Source organism: Arachis stenosperma, chromosome 3 (assembly GCF_014773155.1).
Source record: "Arachis stenosperma cultivar V10309 chromosome 3, arast.V10309.gnm1.PFL2, whole genome shotgun sequence".
Classification (NCBI taxonomy): Eukaryota; Viridiplantae; Streptophyta; class Magnoliopsida; order Fabales; family Fabaceae; genus Arachis; species Arachis stenosperma.
This window is the reverse complement of record NC_080379.1, coordinates 5,490,938-5,513,919: the sequence shown is the minus strand read 5'-3', so window position 1 is coordinate 5,513,919 and position 22,982 is coordinate 5,490,938. Positions and strand designations below refer to the sequence as shown.

Sequence of the window (22,982 nt, the reverse complement as noted above, 5' to 3'; positions counted from 1 at the left end):
CCAATAGAAAAAGACCATCATGCATTGAAATTGACGTGATGATTTTCGTTATAGATACTATTATAAAAATGACAATGAAGTTACAATTTTTACATATGAAACTTCTTTTACTTTGGAAAGAGTTTAAGAGTAATCTTAAATGAAACTGTCTCTCTATTTAAACAATTCTTTATTTTATTTGTTTTGTTTTTTTTGTTTAATTTATTTCGGTCAAAAAAAAAAAGAAAGGATATAGATGAAGTTTTTTTAAAAAAAGGTGATGAATTCTACAAACAACAGAAGAAGGAAAGAACACATTAGTTGGACGCCGCCTCCTTCGGGATGGATTAAGATAAACTCAGATGGAGCCTCAGTTGGAAATCCCAGAAAAACTGGGTGCGGAGTTGTGTAAGTTAATTTTAATGTATTGTGTGTGTAAAATTATTTTCTACGTGAATTTAATTACATAATGTTATATTAACAAAAATATATTTTTTATATTAATTACGTAAATAATTACAAAAAAAATTATAATTATACGATTGTATAAAATATTTTACATTATCAATATATTAAAATTAAATTCTATTCTAAATACTTAACTTTTTTAAAATAATTTTAAAAACCATAACCATATTTATTTAAATTTTAGTTAACAAAACCAAATTCTAAAATCAGTTACCTAAAACAAAAGCTAAATATGTAAATCTATAAAATAATATCGTATAAAAATATTAAAATCACACCTATTAATTCTATAATACCCATAATATAATTAGACTTTTAATTAATCAATAAAATAATATTATATAAATTAAAATTAATTTTTGAAAGTGTTAAAATTTAGTTTTTAAATTAAAATTGACTTTGTATAAAATTAGTTTTTTTTATCCAATTTTTTAAAAAAAAATGAGTTTTAAAATAAATCAATTTTAAAAAAATAACAAATTTTTGTATAAATAATCAGTTTTTATATAAAAACCAAAATTTACATACAAAAATCGATTTTATTTTTAAAACCGATTTAATAATTTTATAATCAATTACAATTAATAACCAATTTTATCATTTTAAACCTATTAAACTTGGTTTTTGCCTTTTGGCACGCCACTTTGAAATCCGGGTCGGGTTGGGGCTTGGAGTTTCGGTTTTTGGGTCTGGACTAGGTTATTTGTCCGGGTCCCTGACAAAAAAAAAAAAAAAAAGAAGTTGTTAGTTCGGTAGTTCCCACCGCTTACTCCTCGTATCTTCTTTAACCTGTACTTTACGCTTTCACTTTATGTAATCCTCCAAACATTTCAAACCGTCACCTACCTAGTACTCACAAAAATAACTATGTTTCTCTGTTGAAGGTTCCATCATCATCATCATCTTATAGTAATGGAGTTGGAGATGCATACGGTCCTTGCTCAATTGCTGAGACTAGCATGGATCGCTGGTACACTTCCCATTCTCATCGCTTCAATCCCAATTCCCAAACTCAACTTCTTCCATACAATATTGTTGGGTTTTGCTAGAAGGGGAAAAATCATGCACTCATCTTCCCAGGTAAATATATCACTTTCCTTCCCCTATATACCCTTTTCATTTTTGTAACTTTTATCATTGCCATTGTATAAATTTCTTGCCTTTTACTGAAATGGATGTGAATATATGATCCATCGAATAATGGGGTGCTTGAAAGTTTGAAACTTTGCAATATATTTGATTTGACTTTGCAGAAATTCACACTCCCTCAGAGATTCTTCTTGCACTTCTATATTGTTGCATCAATATGGACAACGTTCTTGCTTGTTGCAACTTGGTGTTATGCATACACAGTGGTGCCACCGGTTAGGGAATCATCTGCATACTCTACCATTACAAGCTACTTGATCGGAGGCTCAGCTCTGAGAACTGATTCAACTACAATGTTTCAGAGGCATGCTGTTTGGCAAGCTGTTTTTCTTCTTTTGTTAATGGAAGCTCAAGTGTTGAGACGCCTATTTGAAACCATATATGTATTTAAATATAGCCCCTCTGCCCGCATGCACATCCTTGGTTATCTCACTGGAATGTTGTAAGTTTATTTCATAATCTTTCTAATTTACCTCCCTTGAACTCCCTTTCTCTTTTTTATTAGAATAATTTTGACTATTATATATTCCTAATGTGGTGATGTGTGTGTGAAAGGCCTATTTGCTTGTTATTAATCTGAAATCATAGTGCATTACTCTGATAATCTTTGTTCTTATTGAATTACTTTGATTTGATTTCTTTTCTACAGGCTATGAAATTCATTTATTTATGACAGATATTGTCATTTTAATACATAAGATTCAATTGTTGTTCTGCTGCTATGCGTTTGCTATATCATAGTGTATAAATTGCCTTAAACTTTTTGGGGATGGGTCTGGCAATGTTCTAGTTGACAAAAAGCTTTGTAGTTTACTAGTTTATGAATGAGACAACATGGAATTCAGATTTATGCTCCATAGAGACATTTTTTTGGAAGGTTTGGACTGGAAACCTTGTGCACTGAACTAAAAGAAAAACCAAAACAGAAGAGAAAGTCTAAGAGAAGTATGGGAAAAGCAAGAAGAACCCTGCAGTTGTGAATGGCTAATTCCATATATATGTAACTACTCCTAGGTAGATTTGAAGTGCTGCACGTTGATTTGAAATCTTAATCTAGTTTCAAGGATGAAGAGCCTTATAATCTGTTTCTTAGATGAATAATGAATTCTGCATTTCTTTTTACTATGCTTGTTATTTATCACTCACTGGTTGGACACAAGCAAACACTAAAATGGAATGATTGGTTTGTTTGTTTTACGAAGCTAGCTTCTACCTAGCAGCACCACTGTCGCTATGTGCTGATTGCGCCTTAGATGTGTTTTACTTCCTGGTAAATCTAGTCACCAAGTTCATCGTCGTAGGCAAGGATCATATGCCACCAGTGGAGGTAGAACTTTGGCAAGTTGTAAATCCTCTCGTCAGACTTGGATGGAGGCATTGGATTGGCGCCGCTGCTTTTTTCTGGGGTTGGATTCATCAACAAAGATGCCATAAGATTCTTGTATGTAGCATCCACTTGAAACTTTTGACATTGAAATCTTAACAGCCTTTCAATTTTTTGTCATGTCTTTGTCTGAATTTAATAATTTTGTTAGGGTTCGCTTCGAGATTCAAGACAAGCAGAGGAATATGCAATTCCTCACGGTGATTGGTTTGAAATTGTTTCCTCTCCACATTATCTCTCTGAAATGGTAACACTCCCCCCTCCCACCCTCCTTTCTCTCCCATATCTGTTTTCCTTATGCTATTATGTGACCCATGTTGAATATGGCTAATGTTTGACAATAATGAAGGTTATATACGGCAGTTTTGTGGTTGCCACTGGAGGATCCGATCTAACCATATGGCTACTATTTGTTTTTGTGGTAATATATAAATTGTAGATTAGCAAGATTTTCTAATTCTTGAAAGGGGAAAAAATGTTTAGTTGATTTTTTTTCTTTGCCATGTTTCTTTCACTTGGTTCAGCTGGCAAATCTGTCATTTGCAGCAGTGGAAACACATAGGTGGTATCATCAGAAATTTGAAGATTATCCAAGTAGTCGGTTTGCTGTTATACCATATATTCTCTGAGATTATGAGACAAATAGACAATGCTTTTCATGTTAGATTGATGTAAAGCAACTCGTTACTTCTCATAGATGTGCCTGTGCGTATGAACTTATTTTGTTTATAGACGAAGGCTTGTATTTAATATTATTGGGATTTCTACAATCGAAATTCGTTTATAAATTTTTTTCAAATATAACATTTCCAGAAAGGTGTAAAGTAAACAAATGGATAAACAAGTTGAGCAACTAAAATTTTCTGGATTCTTATTTAGGGCACCTATTGCCTCAGATGATTTTTTAGTCATCACCAAGCATAGTTCAGATAAGCAAATCTAATGGGGCTTAAAAAGATTGGCTTTCACAAAGTTTAATGATAATTCAAATCTAGAGATTCAAGAACCGTGATGTATTTGGGTATTTTAAAGATCATACATGCCAACAAAAAAGAAAGAAAGATCCTGAAAAAGGGAACCATAGACTCAAGCAAAAAGATCGATTCCCCAAAACCTGGCTGGTTGGTTAGTTCTATATTTCTTGTCCATACTTCCGATGAGCTCCATGTCCTCTTTAGATAGCTCAAAATCAAACACCTGGAAATTCTCTTTCAATCTTTCCAATTTCGATGATTTAGGAATGACAACAGTGTTTCTTTGAATGCCCCAACGAAGAGCAATTTGTGCAGTAGACTTTTTGTATTTTTCAGCCAGACCCTGAAAGTCACACAGGTTAATTCGTTAATTCAGTATCCAAAAATCCTTTCAACTATAATAACAAAACAACTAATTCTTGTCTCATAAGGTGAGTTTTGCTAAATAGATTAAACAATGCTTTCATGTCCTATTGTAAATAAATCGGTCAAGTTTGCTTCGTAGAGATCCAACGAGTGGTTTTGAATAAATGATGCCAGGCTTTTGGTGTTTGGAAACTAGAATTGATAACTTACCTTTAGAACTTGGTCATCTAAACATGAAACTGTACCAAACCATTCTGTATTAGCCGCAGCACCTCCAAGAGGAGTATGGGCTGTGACACAAACCCCGTGCTTCTGGCAAAACTTGACGAGCGAATCACGCTGGAAGTATGGGTGGGTTTCAATCTGATTCACAGCAGGCTTTATCTTGGAATATGCTAAACAATCTCTAGTTAAGAAGATATCATAATTGCTGCAAGAAAAACTCTTCATCATGTTCTATTTTGCATGAATAGAATGATCAATTTCTCAAGTAAATTGCTAGTAGAAATATCAAAAAATTAACCAGGCAACCAACAACAGTGAAACCTGATTCCAATGCTACGAACCAAGCCCATCGAAACAAGATCTTCCATAGCACGCCAGGTAGTTTCCAGGGATATAGTGGTATCTATGTCCAACACCCCATCCTCACCCAAAGCACTATCAGTTGTACCAACACCTGCATGCATGTTAAATATCACACACATGAATGAGATGGCACAAATATGCTTGCATTTGCTTCTTACAATCTCAAACAACATAATCTGAATGAATATATTATTAGAGTTGTAAATAGCTATTAAGTTAATTAATCACGTGTAGAGTGATGTTCAGTTAGTTAGTAGTGTCAAGTTAATTAGGAAATTAGTTTTCATTTTTCTGTTTCTACTGACTTAGCACCATTCGGTTACTGAGGGTGTTGCTTCATGAGTTCATGTACATGTGTATATACTGCACTCTGCAGCTGAATAACACTGATTCCATTCTTCATTTCACACTTCTAATATACATTTATAGAGACATACCAGATAAGCCACTTCCTTATCAGATAAATTTGCCTGTCGCCATTAAAATAAATAAAGGAAAAAAAAGGGACATACAACCCTCCCATACAAGCAATGGATTTTATTACCTTTTCCTGAATGGTGCGGGAAAAATTTGTAATTTCAAATTAATAGGGATGAGTTTAGGGAGTCCACTCTAACTATTTATAGGCCAAAAAAAGAGGGATAAATACAAAAAACTGGTATACCAGTGTGCCTTGTAGCAACAGGGAAGTGAACCAGATACAAATCCAGATAATCCAATTGAAGCTTCTTGAGACTGTCCTTGCAGGCCTCAATAACATGCCCATGATCAGAATTCCAAAGCTGAAGTCAAATTGAATTCCCAAGGGAAATACAGTCACTATGCAATTCTCAGAAACCACCATTACTAGTTAAAAAAAAAGGCATATTGATTTGTTAAGAAGGTGAAAGTGACCTTGGTGGTAATGAAAAGGTCCTCCCTCTTAACAAGACCACTAGTAAAGGCCTCTTTAAGCGCCACTCCAACCTCTGCTTCGTTCTTGTAATCAGCTGCAAATCCATTGCATTCAAATCTAGTCAACAATCATATACCTACTTATCATCATCACATCAAAAGGTTAAAAAAAAAATAGCAAACTCATCAACAAAAATTACCCAAACACTCCAAATTAGCAAAGATAGTAAGTTTTGACTCTTCAATCAACCCAAAGCTAAACTTCCTGATTCGCAACTTAAAATATCCATAAGAGAATAAAAACCCTAAAATATTGATGATGATGATGATGATGATAAGATTCAATAAATTGGGAAAAGAATAGTAATTGAAAAAAGAAAATACCAGCACAATCAAAGTGGCGATAACCAATTTTAATGGAATTATGGATGAGATCCTTGACTTGTTGAGATTCCATGCGCCACACACCAAGTCCAATGATAGGCATCTTGAAGCCGCTGTTGAGTGTTACCGCCATTTTCTTCTTTGCTTCAAGCTTCACAACACCTCTATGCTCAGTTCAGCTTCCCTGAGTGACAGAGTGCCACCAACTTCGCTATCATTCCCTTTTATTTGATTTTGGGCCACCACGTTCGAAACATGCCAAGCCCATTAAGCAAGCAAACAGGCCCATTACAGGACCATTAAAGGCCCAATGTTGTGAATAATTGACGTGTAATAATGAACTAATTATAACGTTGTTACACTTTATATGCTCTTAAATTATTATTATTAATTTTATTTTATTTATTTTTAATTATGATCAAAGGTCGGGTATTGGAGGGTTATGCTTGAAAATGCTAGTTCTCAGTTCTCAATAAATGTACAAGTGTTTGGTGAGGCAAAATAAATTCTGGCCAATACGAATCTAACGAAGTTCAAAATCTAATATACATTTTTGGCCGATACGAATCACTTCATTAACAACAATACTGATATTCATCATCAACCCTAACTTATTTTGTTTATAGGAAAAGGCTAGTATTTAATACTACTAGGATTTCTAATCACAAAATTCATTTATAAAAGTTTTTCAGAAATAACATTCTCATAAAGAAGGAGAAAAGGAAAGGGTAAAAATAAACTTATGAATAAACAAGTTAAGCAACTAAAATATTCCGGATTCTTATTTAGGGCATCTATTGTCCCATATTATTTTTCAATCATCACCAAGCATAGTTCAGATAGGCAAATCTAATGAGACAAAGATTAGCTCTCGCTAGAGCTGAATGATAATTCAAATCTCAAGGTTCAAGAACCATGATGTATACATAATACAGGAGGAATCGCAGTCTCAACCGTAAATATCGATGCCCCAAAACTTGGCTGGTTGGTTAGTTCTATATTTCTTGTCCAAATTTCCAATGAGCTCCATGTCTTCTTTAGATAGCTCAAAATCGAACACCTGAAAATTCTCTTTCAATCTTTCCCATTTTGATGATTTAGGAATGACCACAGTTTTCCTTTGAATCCCCCAACGAAGAGCAATTTGTGCAGCAGTTCTTTTATATTTTCCAGCCAGGCCCTGAAAGTTCCAAAGTTAAGTCATTAGTTCAGTGTCTAAAATGCTTTCAACTATAACAACAACAACAACTAAGTTTGGTTTCATTAGGCAAGTTTTACTGTATAGACTAACAAAAATGCTAGTGTAAATTAAAATTAGTTATTAAAATTAATGATTTTATATTTATGTATAAATATATATTGTTTAATTTATTTTTAATATGTATTTTATAATATATATTTTATATTAATACTTGATTGTAGTGGTTGATTTTTATTTAGATTAAACAAAGATTTAATGCGTAGCTTTTAGTGTTTGGAAACTAGAAAATTGATTAAGTTACCTTTAGAAGTTGGTCATCTAAACATGAAACTGTACCAAACAATTCAGTATTGGCCGCAGCACCTCCAAGAGGAGTATGAGCTGTGACACAAACCCCATGCTTCTGGCAAAACTTGACGAGCGAATCTCGCTGGAAGTATGGGTGGGTTTCAATTTGATTCACAGCAGGCTTTATCTTGGAATATGCTAAACAATCTCTTACCATAATCACACCATAGTTGCTGTAAGAAAAACTCTCTATCACATTCTATTTTGCTAGAATTTGTCCAAGAATTAATCAGCAACCAACAACAGTGAAGATTGTAATAATTGTACCTGATTCCAATGCTACGAACCAAGCCCATTGAAACAAGATCTTCCATGGCGCGCCACGTAGTTTCCAGGGATATAGTGGTATCTATGTCCAATACTCCATCCTCACCCAAAACACTTGCAGTTTTACCAATAGCTGCATGCATGTTCAATATCACGTTAGTAACGATGAAAACTCACTGTATAATTATTTTTACGTAAAATTGTTAATTAAAATTATTAAATAACAATGTAGTTAAATATATTAAATTATTTAACGATTCTTAATTAATAATTTCAAGGACTGCATTGGCTTTTTACAATGTCAAACAACATTATTATCTTCATGGATACATTAATAGAAAAAAAATGGACACACAGTCAGCCCATACATGCATGGATTTTATTACGTTTTGATCATAATGGTGTGGGGTAAATTAGTAATTTCAAATTAATGGGCAGATGACTTTGTCCTCTGTGTTGTTTATCAAGGCAAAATTGAGAGTCAATTCTAACTACAAAAACATTTAGTAACAATAAAAATTCATAAAAAATAATTAAAATTAGTCTTATTTGATATTTATTAATTATTATTAAAATTAATAAATATTTAATAAGACAAATTTGACTTATTTTATTTTTTATCTTTTTAGCATTATCACTTTAATTATATATAGAAAGAAAAAAAAAAGAATAAATATCAAAAAACTTTCTACCAGTGTGCCTTGTAGGAACAGGGAAGTGAACTAGATATAAATCCAGATAATCCAATTGAAGTTTTCTGAGACTGTCCTTGCAAGCCTCAACAACGTGTCCATGATCAGAATTCCAAAGCTGAAATCAAATTGAATTCCCAAGGGCAGTACGGTCACTATACAATAAACAAAAAATATTGATTTGTTGAGAAGGTGAAACTGTGAAAGTGACCTTGGTGGTAATGAAAAGGTCCTCCCTTTTAACAAGACCACTACTGAAGGCCTCTTTAAGCGCCTCTCCAACCTCTTCTTCGTTCTTATATTTAGCTGCAAATCCATTGCATTCAAATGTAGTAAACAATCACATCACATTAGAGAGTTAAAAAAAAAAGAAGAAGCAAACTCATCATCGACAAAAATTACACAAACACTACTCCAAATTAGCGAAGATAGTGAGCTTTAATTTTTCATTTAGCCCAAAACGCCAAAACTAAACTTCCTTATTCATCATTTTAAGAATAAAATATACTTTTTAATTTTAAAATTAATGATTTTTAAACAATATTTAATTTTATTTTTAACATTTTTTATTTATATCAATTTTTTTTGTAGACGTTAATTATATTTAAAGTATTAGGGACAAAATTAAACATGTACTAAGTAATTTTGGCACTAATAAAAAATATTAAAAATAAAGTTAAATAAATTAAAAATATTAGATATAAAAAGTATATTTTATTCTAATTTAAAATGAGTAAATAGTCAAATTAGTTACTAAAATATTATTCGTTTTTAAATTGGTCTCCGAAATTTTTTTAAAATATAATTCATCCTTCAAAGATTTTAAGTTAATCATGTTAGTTTCATTGTCTTTCATTGCTAACGATATCAAAATTTGTTAATACACAACAACACACATTTAGTAGTCCTAATTGGTGACTAATATGATAAGTTTATGAAATTAGATCAAATTAATTCTAAATTAAGGGATTCTAATACTTCAAAGTCCCCAGCAATTAGATTTTGATTTGATATTATTTTAAAAATTTATTATATTAACAGTTAATCGAGATTTTTAGGTGTGTGTTGTAATATTACATACTTAATGTGTAATATCAATAAATTTTAACGTTATCAACAAAGAAAGTGACGAAAGAACTAATTTGATTAACTTAAAATTTTTTAACGACAAATTTAATTAAAAATATCTTTCAAAACTAATTTAAAAAAGATACTTTTTCATAGACAAATTTAACTATTTCTTCGATTTAAAATATTTATCAGAGAAGAAAAACACTAAAAGATTAATGATGACAAGATTCAATAAATTAATAAAATAAAGCAAATGCTACCGTATAGATGACAAAAAGTATCTATATATGTGAATTTATTGTAGCTAATTTTATGGGTTAATAGTCAAATTAGTTCTTCAAATATAAGATATTCTTTAAATTTGTCTTTAAAATATTTTTTCAATCAAATTGGTCCTTCAAACATTACGAATTAAGCATACATGTTATTCTACTCATAATTTTTGTCAATGATTGATTATGTAAAATGTTAACTGATAGCATACATGACACATAATATGTTCAATTGGACGTTAACAAAATATGTTTAAGAAAATTTATCAATTCAGTTAGTGGGTCATATTAGAAATCAGATTTTTGTAATTGAAAAAAATAGCTAAATTAATAAATTTTCATAAATATATTTAGTCAATATCTAATTAAACGTATTAGGTATTATATATATTATTAATTAATATTTTACAGTATCAATTTTTTAAAAAAATTATTAATAAAATGACTAAAAGACAAATATAATTAATTCGTAATTTTTAAAAATTTAATTTAATTAAAAAAAATCTTTCAAAAATAAATTATTTTTCAAAAACTAATTTAATTATTAACCTCTAATTTTATTCATGGACACTTCTCATTGTATTTGGAAGTATTTATCAGCTTTTTCAGGAAATGTTAAGACGAGCAGTAGTTATTTACTGACACTTGTCATTGTATTTGGAACTTGGAATGGGGATGGAGGAATATCTCGTGAGTTTTCATTTAGACTGTCAATTTTTTTTTCTTACACCTGGTTTAAATTCAGAATGAACTCAATGAAATTTATTTTAATTTGTACACCACTTTATTTTTTTTATGTATGCTTTTACCAATATATATTCACTATAAACTTATATTAATATAATTACATAAAAAACAAAATTTAAATAAATTCTTATTTATTTTTACAAATAATGTACTTGGCTCTACGAAAAATTGTAATATTATATGTGTATAATAAAAGTTCTTTAGTTTCATAAATACATAAAATAATTTAATTAAACTAATTATATATGTAACTTTTTAAAATAAAAATTAAATTTTGAAAAGAAATTATATAAAATTATATTATCGAATAATATCTTTAGTAAAAATAGTTTGTTTAAGGTGTTTTTAGTTTATATATGAAATAATTTAATTATTTATTATTTATGTTTTTTTAATCAAATCATCTTAATAAAAAAATATTTTTAATTTTTTTTTATCTCAAGTTAATTTTATGTAACACCCATAATTATTTTTTAATATAACACCTATAGATTTAAATAATTATAATGACAAAATAATAATCTTATGAAAAAAGTTGCTCAAAATAGTCCAAATCTAGATTTTTTTTTTCTCTGGTCCTGCTGAACAAAAATAGGTGTCATTAAAAGACTAATTATGGCGGTAATCATATTGAATAGAAAGATAAAAATTAAATAATTTAAATTAGTCTAGTGGTTAACTCATTAAATATTAGGAATTCGAATTTTGATTTATATATGTATCAACAAATTTTTAAATAAAGTTCAGATCTACAACTAATTAACAATTGTTTGTCGTATACTTTTTGTAAAAGAAAACTGATAATCTTAATAACAAATATCATTGTGATAAACTCTCAAATAAATGTCAGATTCACATTAAGTTAATCATTGTTTGTTAGTATATTTTTTTTAGAAGTTGACAAAAATAGTCAATCTCATCGACGAATATTAATTAATAGAACTAGCTATTGTTTTTTTTGGTGACTATAGAACTAGCTATTGTAGATCTATATATAGATATCTTTTGCTATCTATAATACTGAATCATTAATAAAAAAAAAAGAAAAAATTATAATAAATTTAAAAAGATAAAAAAATGTAAATATATATTATTATTTTAAAAACATAAAAAATAAAAAAATATTTTTTATTTAAAAATTATGACTTAAAAAAAATGAATTAAGATTCTAAATTATTTTTTATTATAATAATTAAAAAAAAAATACCAGCACAATCAAAGTGGCGATAACCAATTTTGATGGCATTAAGGATGAGATCCTTGACTTGTTGAGATTCCATGCGCCAAACACCAAGTCCAATGATAGGCATTGTGAAGCCACTGTTGAGTGTTGTCGCCATTTTCTTCTTTGCTTCAAGCTTCACAAATCAGTGAATCACAACACCTCTAAGCTCGGTTCAGCTCTAGTCTATATGCCTCTAACTGTGAGTGACAGTGACACAGTGTCACGAGTCTCGCAATCATTCCCTTTTATTTAATTTTGCACGTGTTAAAATTGCTAAGCCTATTAAGCAAACAAACAAGCCCATTACAGGCCCATTACAGGCCCAATGTTGTGAATAATTGACGTGTAATAATGAAACTAATTATAAAGCAATGGATGAAATGATCCCACGTTCCTCTTCAGATCGGAGCCTGGAAGCCGTGAGTTTCTCTGTGTGATCACACCTTCGTTCAGATCACAAGAACATCAGATCCGAAATCGAAAGACAAAGAGAAAGTGTAATCAATGGCTCCGTTCAGCGGCGATGAGACGGCACCGTTTTTTGGCTTCCTTGGAGCCGCAGCTGCACTTGTTTTCTCCTGTACGTTTTTTCTTCATTCCATAACAATCATTCATCGCAATTCGATCTAGATTTCTCTTTTCCTGATCTTTACATAGTTGCATCGTGTTCTGTTTCTCTTTCTCTGCAAATTTAATTTTCAATCTAGTGCTAATAAGCTAGTTGTTTGAGCTTGATTTTCGATCTCTTTGGAAAATCAATTAAACTGTCGCTGGATTCTTTTTTTCAGCTTATATGTACGATGTTTGTTGATTCATTTGTGCTTCCAATTGCTTATGGAGTAGATTTTCTTGGATTTAATGAGCTTTTGTGAATCTTAGATTTTTTTTTGTTATACTTTTTCCCTTGTAATATAAATATAAGCTTTAAAATTTTATTGAATTGCTGAATTGGTTTTATTTTGGAAAAATAAATAAATAGACAAGATTTTGAGATTTTGTTGTTAGTCGTTCTTGATCTGGAGGGTTTGGTTATTAATAATTAAGAGTTTGATTTGAACTGATGGAAGGTATGGGAGCTGCCTATGGCACGGCAAAGAGTGGCGTCGGCGTGGCCTCGATGGGCGTGATGAGACCTGAGCTGGTGATGAAGTCTATTGTACCTGTTGTTATGGCTGGAGTTTTGGGTATTTATGGCCTTATTATTGCTGTTATTATCAGTACAGGAATTAACCCTAAGGCCAAATCCTATTATCTCTTTGATGGTTATGCACATCTCTCCTCTGGTCTTGCCTGTGGCCTCGCCGGGCTTTCTGCCGGCATGGCTATTGGCATTGTTGGTGATGCTGGTGTCAGGTATATTCTTTTTCTAACTTACTATCTCATCTATGATTACCTGTTCATTTCAAACATCATTTTAGAATGCCTTGTGTGTATTTTAGTTTAGCTCTGCTTCCTGATTCCGTAGAGTCTTGCATTCACGCTCAATATATTAGTAATTTGTTCCAATTGTTGGTTTTATTTTACCATCGTCAATTCGTCAGTCATAGGATTCCATAAGCCTAACATCCGAGTATATGGCGTCTGTAATGGGCACAAACCCTTATGCTAGATGTGGTTATGAGAAACTATAAAGAAATGGAGTTGGACCCTTACTAAAAACTATAGTTTAGTTTTTGGCTTATTGGTAAGCACCTAATCAAACACTATCAATGCACCTTAAGATATCTGACCCTAGGTATGTATATTTACACTTTAGACTGTTCTCTTATGAAGTCAGTGATGCTATGTCCCTGGCCATCTTAACCATCGAACAGAGTATGGCCCTTGATTGAACATGTGCTTTGCCGGCACTAACCTCAGTTATGCTTTCAATTTGATGTGGTGGTTGATATGTTTCCCAGCAATTCCAATTAAATTTCTTATTTGACTAATTAATCTCCGTCTGCAGAGCCAATGCACAGCAGCCAAAACTTTTCGTTGGAATGATTCTCATCCTCATCTTTGCTGAAGCTCTTGCTCTATACGGTCTCATTGTTGGTATTATCCTGTCATCTCGTGCCGGCCAATCTAGAGCTGAGTAAGAAAGGAGCTATGCCATAGAATATTCGTTGCCACCCCACATCATGTTTTAACCCTCTTATTAAGAGGGAGAGAGGGGGCAAATTTTTTTAGTCGGAGGTTAGTGATGCTCGGACAGCATTTGTAGGCTAAAAAGGAAAACAAAGACTTTGGTGAAAGCAATTGCTCCACCTGCCGTTTGTTGGTGTTTGTTTGTATAAGTAGCTTCGCTCAATAAAGCTTCTCAAGCTTCATGTTTTTTCTTTTTTCTTTTTTTTTTCCCCCTCCTTGTGACATTGTATTGTGCCATATAATCTTGAGTTCTAAATTTTTCAATCCTTTTGCTTCTCTTTTGGCTGCTGAAACCGGTGCATATGAGTGATTTGGTTGCGAAGGTAACTTACAACATTAACGGATCGTTTCTTATGAAGCGCTACTTTCACTTCTTTTATTATATAGGTGTATAATCAACCTTTTCACCAAGAGACGAACATTCTGAGATTGGTGTGATAGGATTGTGCTGCCGTTGTCTCTCATCGATAGAACATTTAGTTGCAGTAACATAGTCCCACTCTTCTCTCTCTCTCTCTCTCTCTCCAAGATGGTGTACTTTCTTTTAGTTTCCAGTCTAATCCCACCTGCCTAAGAAAAACTAAGAAACCATAAACAAAGAAAAACTGAGATGCTATGTCTAAGAAACTTTGGCAGCACATCAAGTTACTGTCTGTGGCACCTTGCAAAACATGATGCAGTGATGCGCCACACACCACATAAGCTGATGTTCATGATTAAGTCCTGTCTATACTTCAAACGGTTCTCATACACTTCAGCCGCCCCCGCTTTCCTCTTTCTTCTCCAAGCAAAGGATGTAAGCCATTAGCCATGTAACGATGTAGAAAAAACATCTAAAATAAGGATATTGGTAAAATAAGAAAGTAAGGAGTTAATGTTGAATTTGTAATTTTTACCTTATGTAAATTTATTACTTTGATTTAAAGGTGATCATATATATATATATATTTGGTGATAATTATATATATTTTTTAGTTTGACTCAATTTAGAGAAGTTTGATGCCATCATGTTAAACGTTCCTTTTTGTCCTAGCCCACTTATAGAACTGAGTTTCCAGACCGGAAAATATGAGTTGAAAAATCGTTTTTCCTTTTTGGTCAACAATCTCAATCCTTAACGTTTTTTTTTTGGACATGTAATCCTTAACGTTGAGCAGGACATCTGTAAGCACATTAAACTATTAAAGAAAGAATGTTCGAAGTGCAGGTTGGGACTAGTTTACACTCCTTGACTTGTATTTGTCAATCTTATTAAATGGGCCGATCCATAGAAAGAGACATTTTATCAAACTTACTTTTGAGATTTTAAATCAACTATCTGGGCTTTGGAAAGGGCCAGAACAGTGACCACCCCAATTCTTCTGATTATTGTAGAGGGGGTCTGAGATGTAATTTCTTTTAGTTTTGGTCTTTTGCACCATTTTAGAATCAAACCTACTTTAGTTAAGTTGTATAATTTTAAACAAACTCATGGCAAAAATAAAAAAGAAGCATATAGGTGACTTATGAGACACAAATAAAAATAAACTTGAACAGAAACTGAATTTAAAAAAAATATAGAAGTATATACCTTCTAGCAACCAGAATACAGAAGTATATACCTTCTATAAACCAATGTACCAAACTGGATAAAAAAATATGGTGGCAGATTAATTAACACGTGAAAACAATTTGATACTTTAATCCTTTTTTTTTAAATGATAATGAAGAACTTCTGTCTGTTTCTGGTCTGAAGATCGAAAATGAGTAATTAGAACCCGTCCACTGTATGTAAACTTTGAAACTCTGATTAATTTTAATATATAATATAATACAATATAATATACGATATTAAAGAGGATCTCACAAGTGTAAATGTGTAAGACAATTATACAAAAGCTGTGGCGATTAGAAAATGTATTTACAAGTACAACCACGTTGGAATTTATAATAGAAAACTGTAACTTTTCCCCCCTTTTTTTCATGTTTGGGAAATGGTAACTATTTAAGTATTTATGGCGCGCGCATTATACCAACGGCTATTATATTCATTGCCTCTTTCAAGTTCAATTTGTTATTTTTTTTAGTTTTCTTCTTAATTAATGTTATTTTCTGAACCCACATGTGAAATCGATATTCGTACACTTACTGATACACATTGAATTCATTCCAAATTTCTCAACCCTAAATAACTAGGGTTTTTTGGGTGAAAATTCACAATGTCTTGATATTAAATTGATATTTGAAAATAGTTAGATAATTTAATAAGTTTGACTAAATTATTATTTAATAATTCTTAATTATTAACTTCATTAAGGTAGTAGCATGTGAAATTTTATCTTTTTTTTTTAAATTCGAATAAATGACCATTTATACCCATGAGAGATGAAAACACTGACATTTGTACCCATGAAAGCTCGAAACTAATCTTGTACCCATGATAGATGCTGTCCGTGTGACAAAAGTGCCCTGGCTTGGATCTGAGCTTGGTTCGTGGGTTTCCGAACTTACGTGGCACTCCCAACCTCCCCCCCCCCCCCAATTTGAGCCAACCATTCACCATTATCATCTTCATCTTCATCTTCATCTTCTTCACCATCACCATCACCATAACCTCCATAACCTCCATCACCATCACCTCAGCACTGCCACAGCCACCTCCCTTCACCACAACCTCCGGCGACAACGACTTTAAATCGAATCAGCAGCAGTAGCGGCATTAGCCACACCAACAGCTTCCCGCAACAACAATGCCATCGAACAACTTGCAAAGGTATTGACATAACCCTAATGCAATAATGTCTCAAAATTCTCAATCAACCATGAAAATAGAACGGTAACAATGAGGGTTTTGGAACAAGGATAACTTACTAAAACTTGAAAAGAACAGAGGAATGGAGCGGCAGCAGTATTAGTTTCGTTTAAACACAAACAACCCCAAGGCCACGACCACAGCAGCAGCGATTTCAGCACACAAGAGAGGAATCAGAAACAGAGACAAGGCTGAGCAACAAACGGAGACAGTGGTTTCGGCGACAACGGCGGCGACTCCCGCTAGTGACGGCAACGAGCTCCCGTGATGATGACGGCGACTAGGTGTGGCGGTGGTGACAGATCGGCTTTCCCTCTCTCTCTCATCTTCGCGCACTTTCTCTCCCTTTTCGAAGCTCGACAGTGACGCATAGTGAGGCGCGATGGCGGCCCTAGCTCGATGGTGGCTGGACAGTGGCGGAGCACGACGGCTCCTCTTCCCCCTTGCGGCGTCTCTGGCTCGTGACGGTGGTGGTGCGCGACGGTGGCTGGTGATGGCGCGATACCCCCTCTCTCGGATCTCTTCTCGTGCTCTCTCCTCACTCTCTGAATCTCTCGTTTCTCTGCTCTCTTCCTCCTTGCTCTCTTATTTCCTCTGTTAGTGTGTATGTCATGTGTTTTTGTCGCCGGAGGTTGTGGTGAAGGGAGGTGGCTTTGGCGGTGCTGAGGTGATGGTGATGGAGGTTATGGTGATGGTGATGGTGATGGTGAAGAAGATGAAGATGAAGATGAATGGTTGGCTCAGATTTGGGGGGGGGGAAGGTTGGGAGTGCTACGTAGGTTCGGAAACCCACGAACCAAGCTCAGATCCAAGTCAGGGCACTTTTGTCACACGGACAGCATCTATCATGGGTACAAGATTAGTTTCGAGCTTTCATGGGTACAAATGTCAGCGTTTTCATCTCTCATGGGTACAAATGGTCATTTATTCTTTAAATTCTATAGTATCTCGTCATTTCACATATTAAAAATAATTTATTTTAAATTAAATTTTATTTAAAAGTTTGTCATTAATTAATAGATTGCTGCATACATAAATCGAAATTGTACTAAACTCTCGGTATTTATTTAAATAAACGAGTAAGCTATTCATTCCATCAATCCAAATTATTTAACTGAGTAAATAGCCATTTTTTATCGTGAATGATTTAAGAACTGACAAAACAGATCATAAAAGATTAAAATTAAAGTTGTATTCATGAAAGATAAAATTTATTTGACAAGAAATATTCAATCAGTTAATTTTTTATTAACTTTAATAAAAAAATAAATTAAAATATCCAAATTACCCCTATCTTATTATCTTCAAGATTTCAATTATTTTTCTTTTTTCTCCTCTTTCCCTTTTTCTTCTTTTTTCCATTCTTCCTCCTCTGTCATCCCCTTGTCTCTTTCTTTGTCTTCTTTGCCGCGCCAGTGGCCGACGACAGTTCTTAGCCTCGCTGGTACCATCTCTCCTCCCTCTTTTTCTTTTCTTTTTCCTCCATCTTCTCTCTATTTCTCCTTCTTCATCATCTTTATGTTAAATTTTAAAACACTAGAGCAAAAAAAAAAAAAAAAAATAGAGGTTGAAATTGCTCATAAGAAAATAGAAATTGGTGCTTTGGTTTTGTTAGGTCTTCAAATTGAGCTGGAGCATCTTTAACATTACGAGCAGCACACTTCATCAAATTGACGATATCGTTTTTCTTACGCATTGGCCAAATTAATTCAATGTCCGCGGCAGTAGTCTTGTGTGTGTACAGTAGTGATTCGAGCTGTCACTGCTATAGTTCAATGTCAGCGGTGGTTCGTGTGTGTGTCGTTACTATGGTTCAATGTCATCAACGATGGCGGTGATTCGAGCCACGTTTTCGTCCTCTTCAAATAAAAATAAAATTGATCTTTTATAAATATAATTTTAATTTTAATTTTTTATGATTAATTTTATCAGCATCTAAATTATTTATGGTAAAAAATAATTATTTACTCCTATCCAACTAGTTAACTTCTTTGATGTAAGCAAATATTGCTGTTTTTCTTGTGGCTAATAATTTATTGGACAATTTGCTCGTTTCAAAAGAAACATATATTAAATCATTGGATTCCCACCTATGTGGAATTATAACACCTCTTTATGTCAAAAATAATTATTTATTGTCTAAACATTTACAAATGAATGTCTCAATAATATTAGATCAGAAAATTCTAATAGTATTTTAAAATTAAATAAATTAATTCAGTTTAAAAAGTAAAAAATATCTCATATTTATAAAAAATTAGAGATTTTATTTTCATAAAATATAATAAAATTATAATAATTCTTTAAAAGAAATTACAAATTCACTATAACTCACGACTGTAATGGATGGACGGATACATATTTATTTATTCTAATAAGTTGATTTCGTATTTGAATTAAAAAAAAAATCAGTGCTAAAAAAACTTTCATAAAAGATCAATATAAAGTAAATATTTTTACATACAGTTATTTTCATGTAAAGTTAATAGTTGAGAACTATTAAATAATAATTTAATTAAATATATTAAATTATTTAATAATTTTTAATTATCAATTTTAGATCAAGATAATTATATATAAATTTTTACTTTAAGGTAATTCTAATAAATTTCTCACTTTTTTTTCTTTTATTTTTTACAAGTTTTCTCATGTTAAATAATCTACGTTCGACAATGCAACCAACTATGCTTGTTTCCATAGTTTTCATTTCTTCGTCAGATTCAATAATTAACATTATAAAATTCTCACGAGTTTAGCCATGCCAATAGCAATATTATTATTTATAATGCAATAGCGCCGTACCTTCATCATGTTCCAAATTCACAGAAATTTATGCCATCTTAATTTATATTTCACCGGCTCTGGTGTTTGTTGTCCGTATGTGAAGATGACCAGAAAAAATTAGGTCATATGATTTCATTGTTTTTTGGTTAAGAATTAGGTCATGCGGCTTATATTATTCCAATACAAGATAAGCTTATGATGTCTATTTATGTCCCCCACAATACATGTTGTATTTTTTTTTAATAATGTTTTAAAAAATATAAATAAAAACAGTTTAAATTTATTTTATTTAATATTTATTAATTATTATTATAATTAATAAATATTAAATAAAGCAACTTTGAGTTTTTTTTGTTTTTTTAATATTATCTTTTTTTTTTTAGCTGGTCCACACCAATGAAGTAGGTCATTGCTCTTTTGATATTGTGGATCACTATAGCTAGTTAGCTCAGCGTATCTCCTTTGTCATCATTGCTTTTATTTGATTTGTTGGACCATATGATGAAACAAATTAAATCCAGTTACATGATGTAAGTGTTTCACATTAAAAAAAGTGTTTTATTTCTCATGTTTTCGAGAGAAATTAAAATTATTTTCAATGTAATTTATTTTAACTTTAGTTCTAATAATTTTTTACATTTATTTCAATTATTATACGTCTAGGGTTAATGAATATATTAAATGGTAGTATTATATTTATGACAAAAAAATATACTTATTGTTTAGTAATTTTCTTTTAAATAAAAATCAAATTAAAATATCATAAAATTTATGACTTTTATAGAAACTTATTTAATATATAGTAACATTTTTGTTAAAAATAGATATGATGTAATAATAAGTATCACGTATTTTCTTAGTAAATTATATATTGTTTGAAAATTTTGTTTTAGAAAAAAAAATAAAAAGAAAATATAACATAAGTTAAAATATGTGCGAGAAAAGATAGTGTAGTTCACTTTCTTTTCTTTAAAGAAAGAAAAAAGTGATGCCAAGTAGAGATAAGCTTACCCGAGATCGCATTCGTATAACCTTTAACTCGTTGCAAAACAAAATTGCTTATGCCAAAAGGTTTTAGCAAAGACATACTTCTTTTCTTTTCTTTTATTTTATCAATTTAGAATGAAAAAAGTGCTTTTAATAAGTCTAGGTGTGTACTTAGTGCCAGCCTTTTGTACTATATAATTTTTTTTGGGTAAACATATACTTAAATAGCCTAATCAAATCAAAATTTAAAACTAAACGAACCTTTTATTCAGTCATATTTATAAGTCAAGTAGAATAGATGTATAAAACGGATATTAATACAGTATATATTATCGTTATAACTCCGTTATATTAATAAGAATTATCTTTTATCATAAATGATTATTTACATATATTTTGATAATCCACCATTTATAATAGAGTAAAACTCCCTCTCGATCATTAACTATTTTGCAAAGGAAAAGTATGAGGAGTCAATGGAATATCTGTACAATGTATACAATGGAGGTTTATGGAGTATTAGAGATATAACCATTAGTGTTACCTTTTTCCATGGGATGAATAGTATCATGACATGGTATTAGAGTGCTAGATCCGAAAGGTCAAGAGTTCGATGTTTGGTGAACTCTAAAATCAATTTAAACTTTTGGGAAGATGTTTATTATCCCTAGTACTCGAATGGTTATTCCAGATAGTATAGGACATGTTCATTTTGTAACTTAATAACCCATTGTACACATTGTACAAATAGTCCATTGTCTCCCTAACGGGACTCTTTTGTAAATTTTTATTCTGCTTTTCACCAATTGAAAAATAATATTGCAGTCTTTAATTACTGTTTTTGTTAGACCTTTTGCCTTTTTTAATAATATCTTCGTTTATAGTTAACGGATATTACTTACGTATAACATTAACTTAATACGTGTCAAGTAATCATTTAAAAAGACAAATCATCTTCGGATGACTTAGCAAAATGTTGCGTTTTGAAAATGTCAAAAATGTTTTACTTTTTTTTTTCATTTCGTTGTTTAACTTCATTGTTCTAATTTTTGCTTCTCGCAGAAAAAATCAGACATCTCAAAACTTCAAACAAACCCATTATTATCTAACAGAAAATCATCCAAATCTTGAGTTAAAGGCCACGTAGGAGTTTATAAGCAATATATTCTTGTTCCGTGCTTCCAATTCCTTGTGATATTGCACTTTTTACCATAAAAAAAATTGATTCTTATTGTCATCACTGATGTTACTTTCATAGTTATACATTATTAAATCCTCACCCTCTGAATGCTCAAAATCGGACAACGCTCCCTCCTTAACTCTCTCATTCGCTCATTTTTCCTTGTCTTCCAACTTTAATTGCACATCAAAATTATCAAATTGATCCAATCCCTCACCCTCACCACACAATCTACCCTCCAATTTTACATCACTATTACTTATCATGCGTATTGAATCTTCTTCCCCCAAATCCAAACTCTGTTGTCTCCACAACATCTAATTGATCCATTTCACTTTCCGGTTTCGCATCACCATCACCAACCCCACACTTCTTAATACCCTCAACCATAGCATTAATATTATTATCACAATTTTCAGTCCTATCATTACTAAACTCTAACAACTCCGACAAATCAAGCACAATCATAGCGAGCTCATCACTACAATTTCTTACCATTCCAATCCGCTAGAACTATACCAGAGGTTTCGCGTTCAATCACTGTGGTGATTCGTCTCCGCCCCTACTTCCTCTGTTGAGAGTGAAATTATCTAAACCGTTAGCGAAATTAACTTCGGAAAAATTATTAAAGAGAATGACGAAATGCAACGTTTTTGTTGAATGATCAGGGAGAGATTTGTCTTTTAAAAGGTTGTTTGACACGTGTTGAGTTAACGGTACACGTAAACAATATTCGTTAACTATAGACGGAAATATTAACAGAAGGAGTAAAAAGTCAGACGAAAACAGTTATTAAAGACCATAATATCATTTTTCAATTGATGAGGGGCAGAATAAAAATTCACAAAATGATTAAGAATCGGAGTGGAGTTTTACTCTTTGTAATACAAGGATAACTTAATCTTTATACACCTATAACTTCAACTTCAGAATTCAAAAGAGAGGTATACCTTGAATTTCACGTAAATATTTTTTTTGCGATCAATAGGTGATGAAATATTCGACTAGAAATAAAAAATAAAGACTCAACCACTTAAATATTATTTAAAAAAAAAAAAACTCGAAAACTAATTTAAGTATTGAAATAATTTTTATTTGTAG

General features: G+C 31.7%; 4 protein-coding genes across 5 annotated transcripts; 2 read left to right on the top strand and 2 right to left on the bottom strand.

The window, feature by feature from the left end:
• The first annotated feature begins 1,281 nt into the window (after positions 1-1,281).
• On the top strand, positions 1,282-3,712 carry LOC130970436 (polyprenol reductase 2-like). Of its 2 annotated transcripts, none has more exons than XM_057896520.1 (6): positions 1,282-1,527; positions 1,701-2,038; positions 2,803-3,037; positions 3,132-3,227; positions 3,330-3,401; positions 3,505-3,712. In XM_057896520.1, exons 1-6 carry the CDS (start codon positions 1,360-1,362, stop codon positions 3,607-3,609), a joined length of 1,014 nt encoding a protein of 337 aa, XP_057752503.1. In that variant the 5' UTR covers positions 1,282-1,359; the 3' UTR covers positions 3,610-3,712. The 2 variants fall into 2 exon arrangements, with proteins under 2 accessions (XP_057752503.1, XP_057752502.1); XM_057896519.1 differs by having other exon boundaries at positions 3,527-3,686.
• On the bottom strand, positions 3,504-6,383 carry LOC130970437 (NADP-dependent D-sorbitol-6-phosphate dehydrogenase-like). Its single transcript, XM_057896521.1, has 6 exons — positions 6,187-6,383; positions 5,803-5,897; positions 5,573-5,690; positions 4,867-4,999; positions 4,531-4,750; positions 3,504-4,297 (listed from the first exon to the last, which is right to left on the bottom strand). The coding sequence occupies exons 1-6, from the start codon at positions 6,317-6,319 to the stop codon at positions 4,067-4,069; spliced, it is 930 nt and encodes a 309-aa protein (XP_057752504.1). The 5' UTR covers positions 6,320-6,383; the 3' UTR covers positions 3,504-4,066.
• A 752-nt stretch (positions 6,384-7,135) lies between these two features.
• LOC130965370 (NADP-dependent D-sorbitol-6-phosphate dehydrogenase-like) lies at positions 7,136-12,124 on the bottom strand. The gene is made up of 6 exons (XM_057890138.1): positions 11,992-12,124; positions 8,906-9,000; positions 8,695-8,812; positions 8,003-8,135; positions 7,689-7,908; positions 7,136-7,366 (listed from the first exon to the last, which is right to left on the bottom strand). The coding sequence occupies exons 1-6, from the start codon at positions 12,122-12,124 to the stop codon at positions 7,136-7,138; spliced, it is 930 nt and encodes a 309-aa protein (XP_057746121.1).
• A 219-nt stretch (positions 12,125-12,343) lies between these two features.
• LOC130969144 (V-type proton ATPase 16 kDa proteolipid subunit) lies at positions 12,344-14,403 on the top strand. Its single transcript, XM_057894748.1, has 3 exons — positions 12,344-12,589; positions 13,077-13,362; positions 13,958-14,403. Exons 1-3 carry the CDS (start codon positions 12,514-12,516, stop codon positions 14,088-14,090), a joined length of 495 nt encoding a protein of 164 aa, XP_057750731.1. The 5' UTR covers positions 12,344-12,513; the 3' UTR covers positions 14,091-14,403.
• The last annotated feature ends 8,579 nt before the right edge of the window (positions 14,404-22,982 follow it).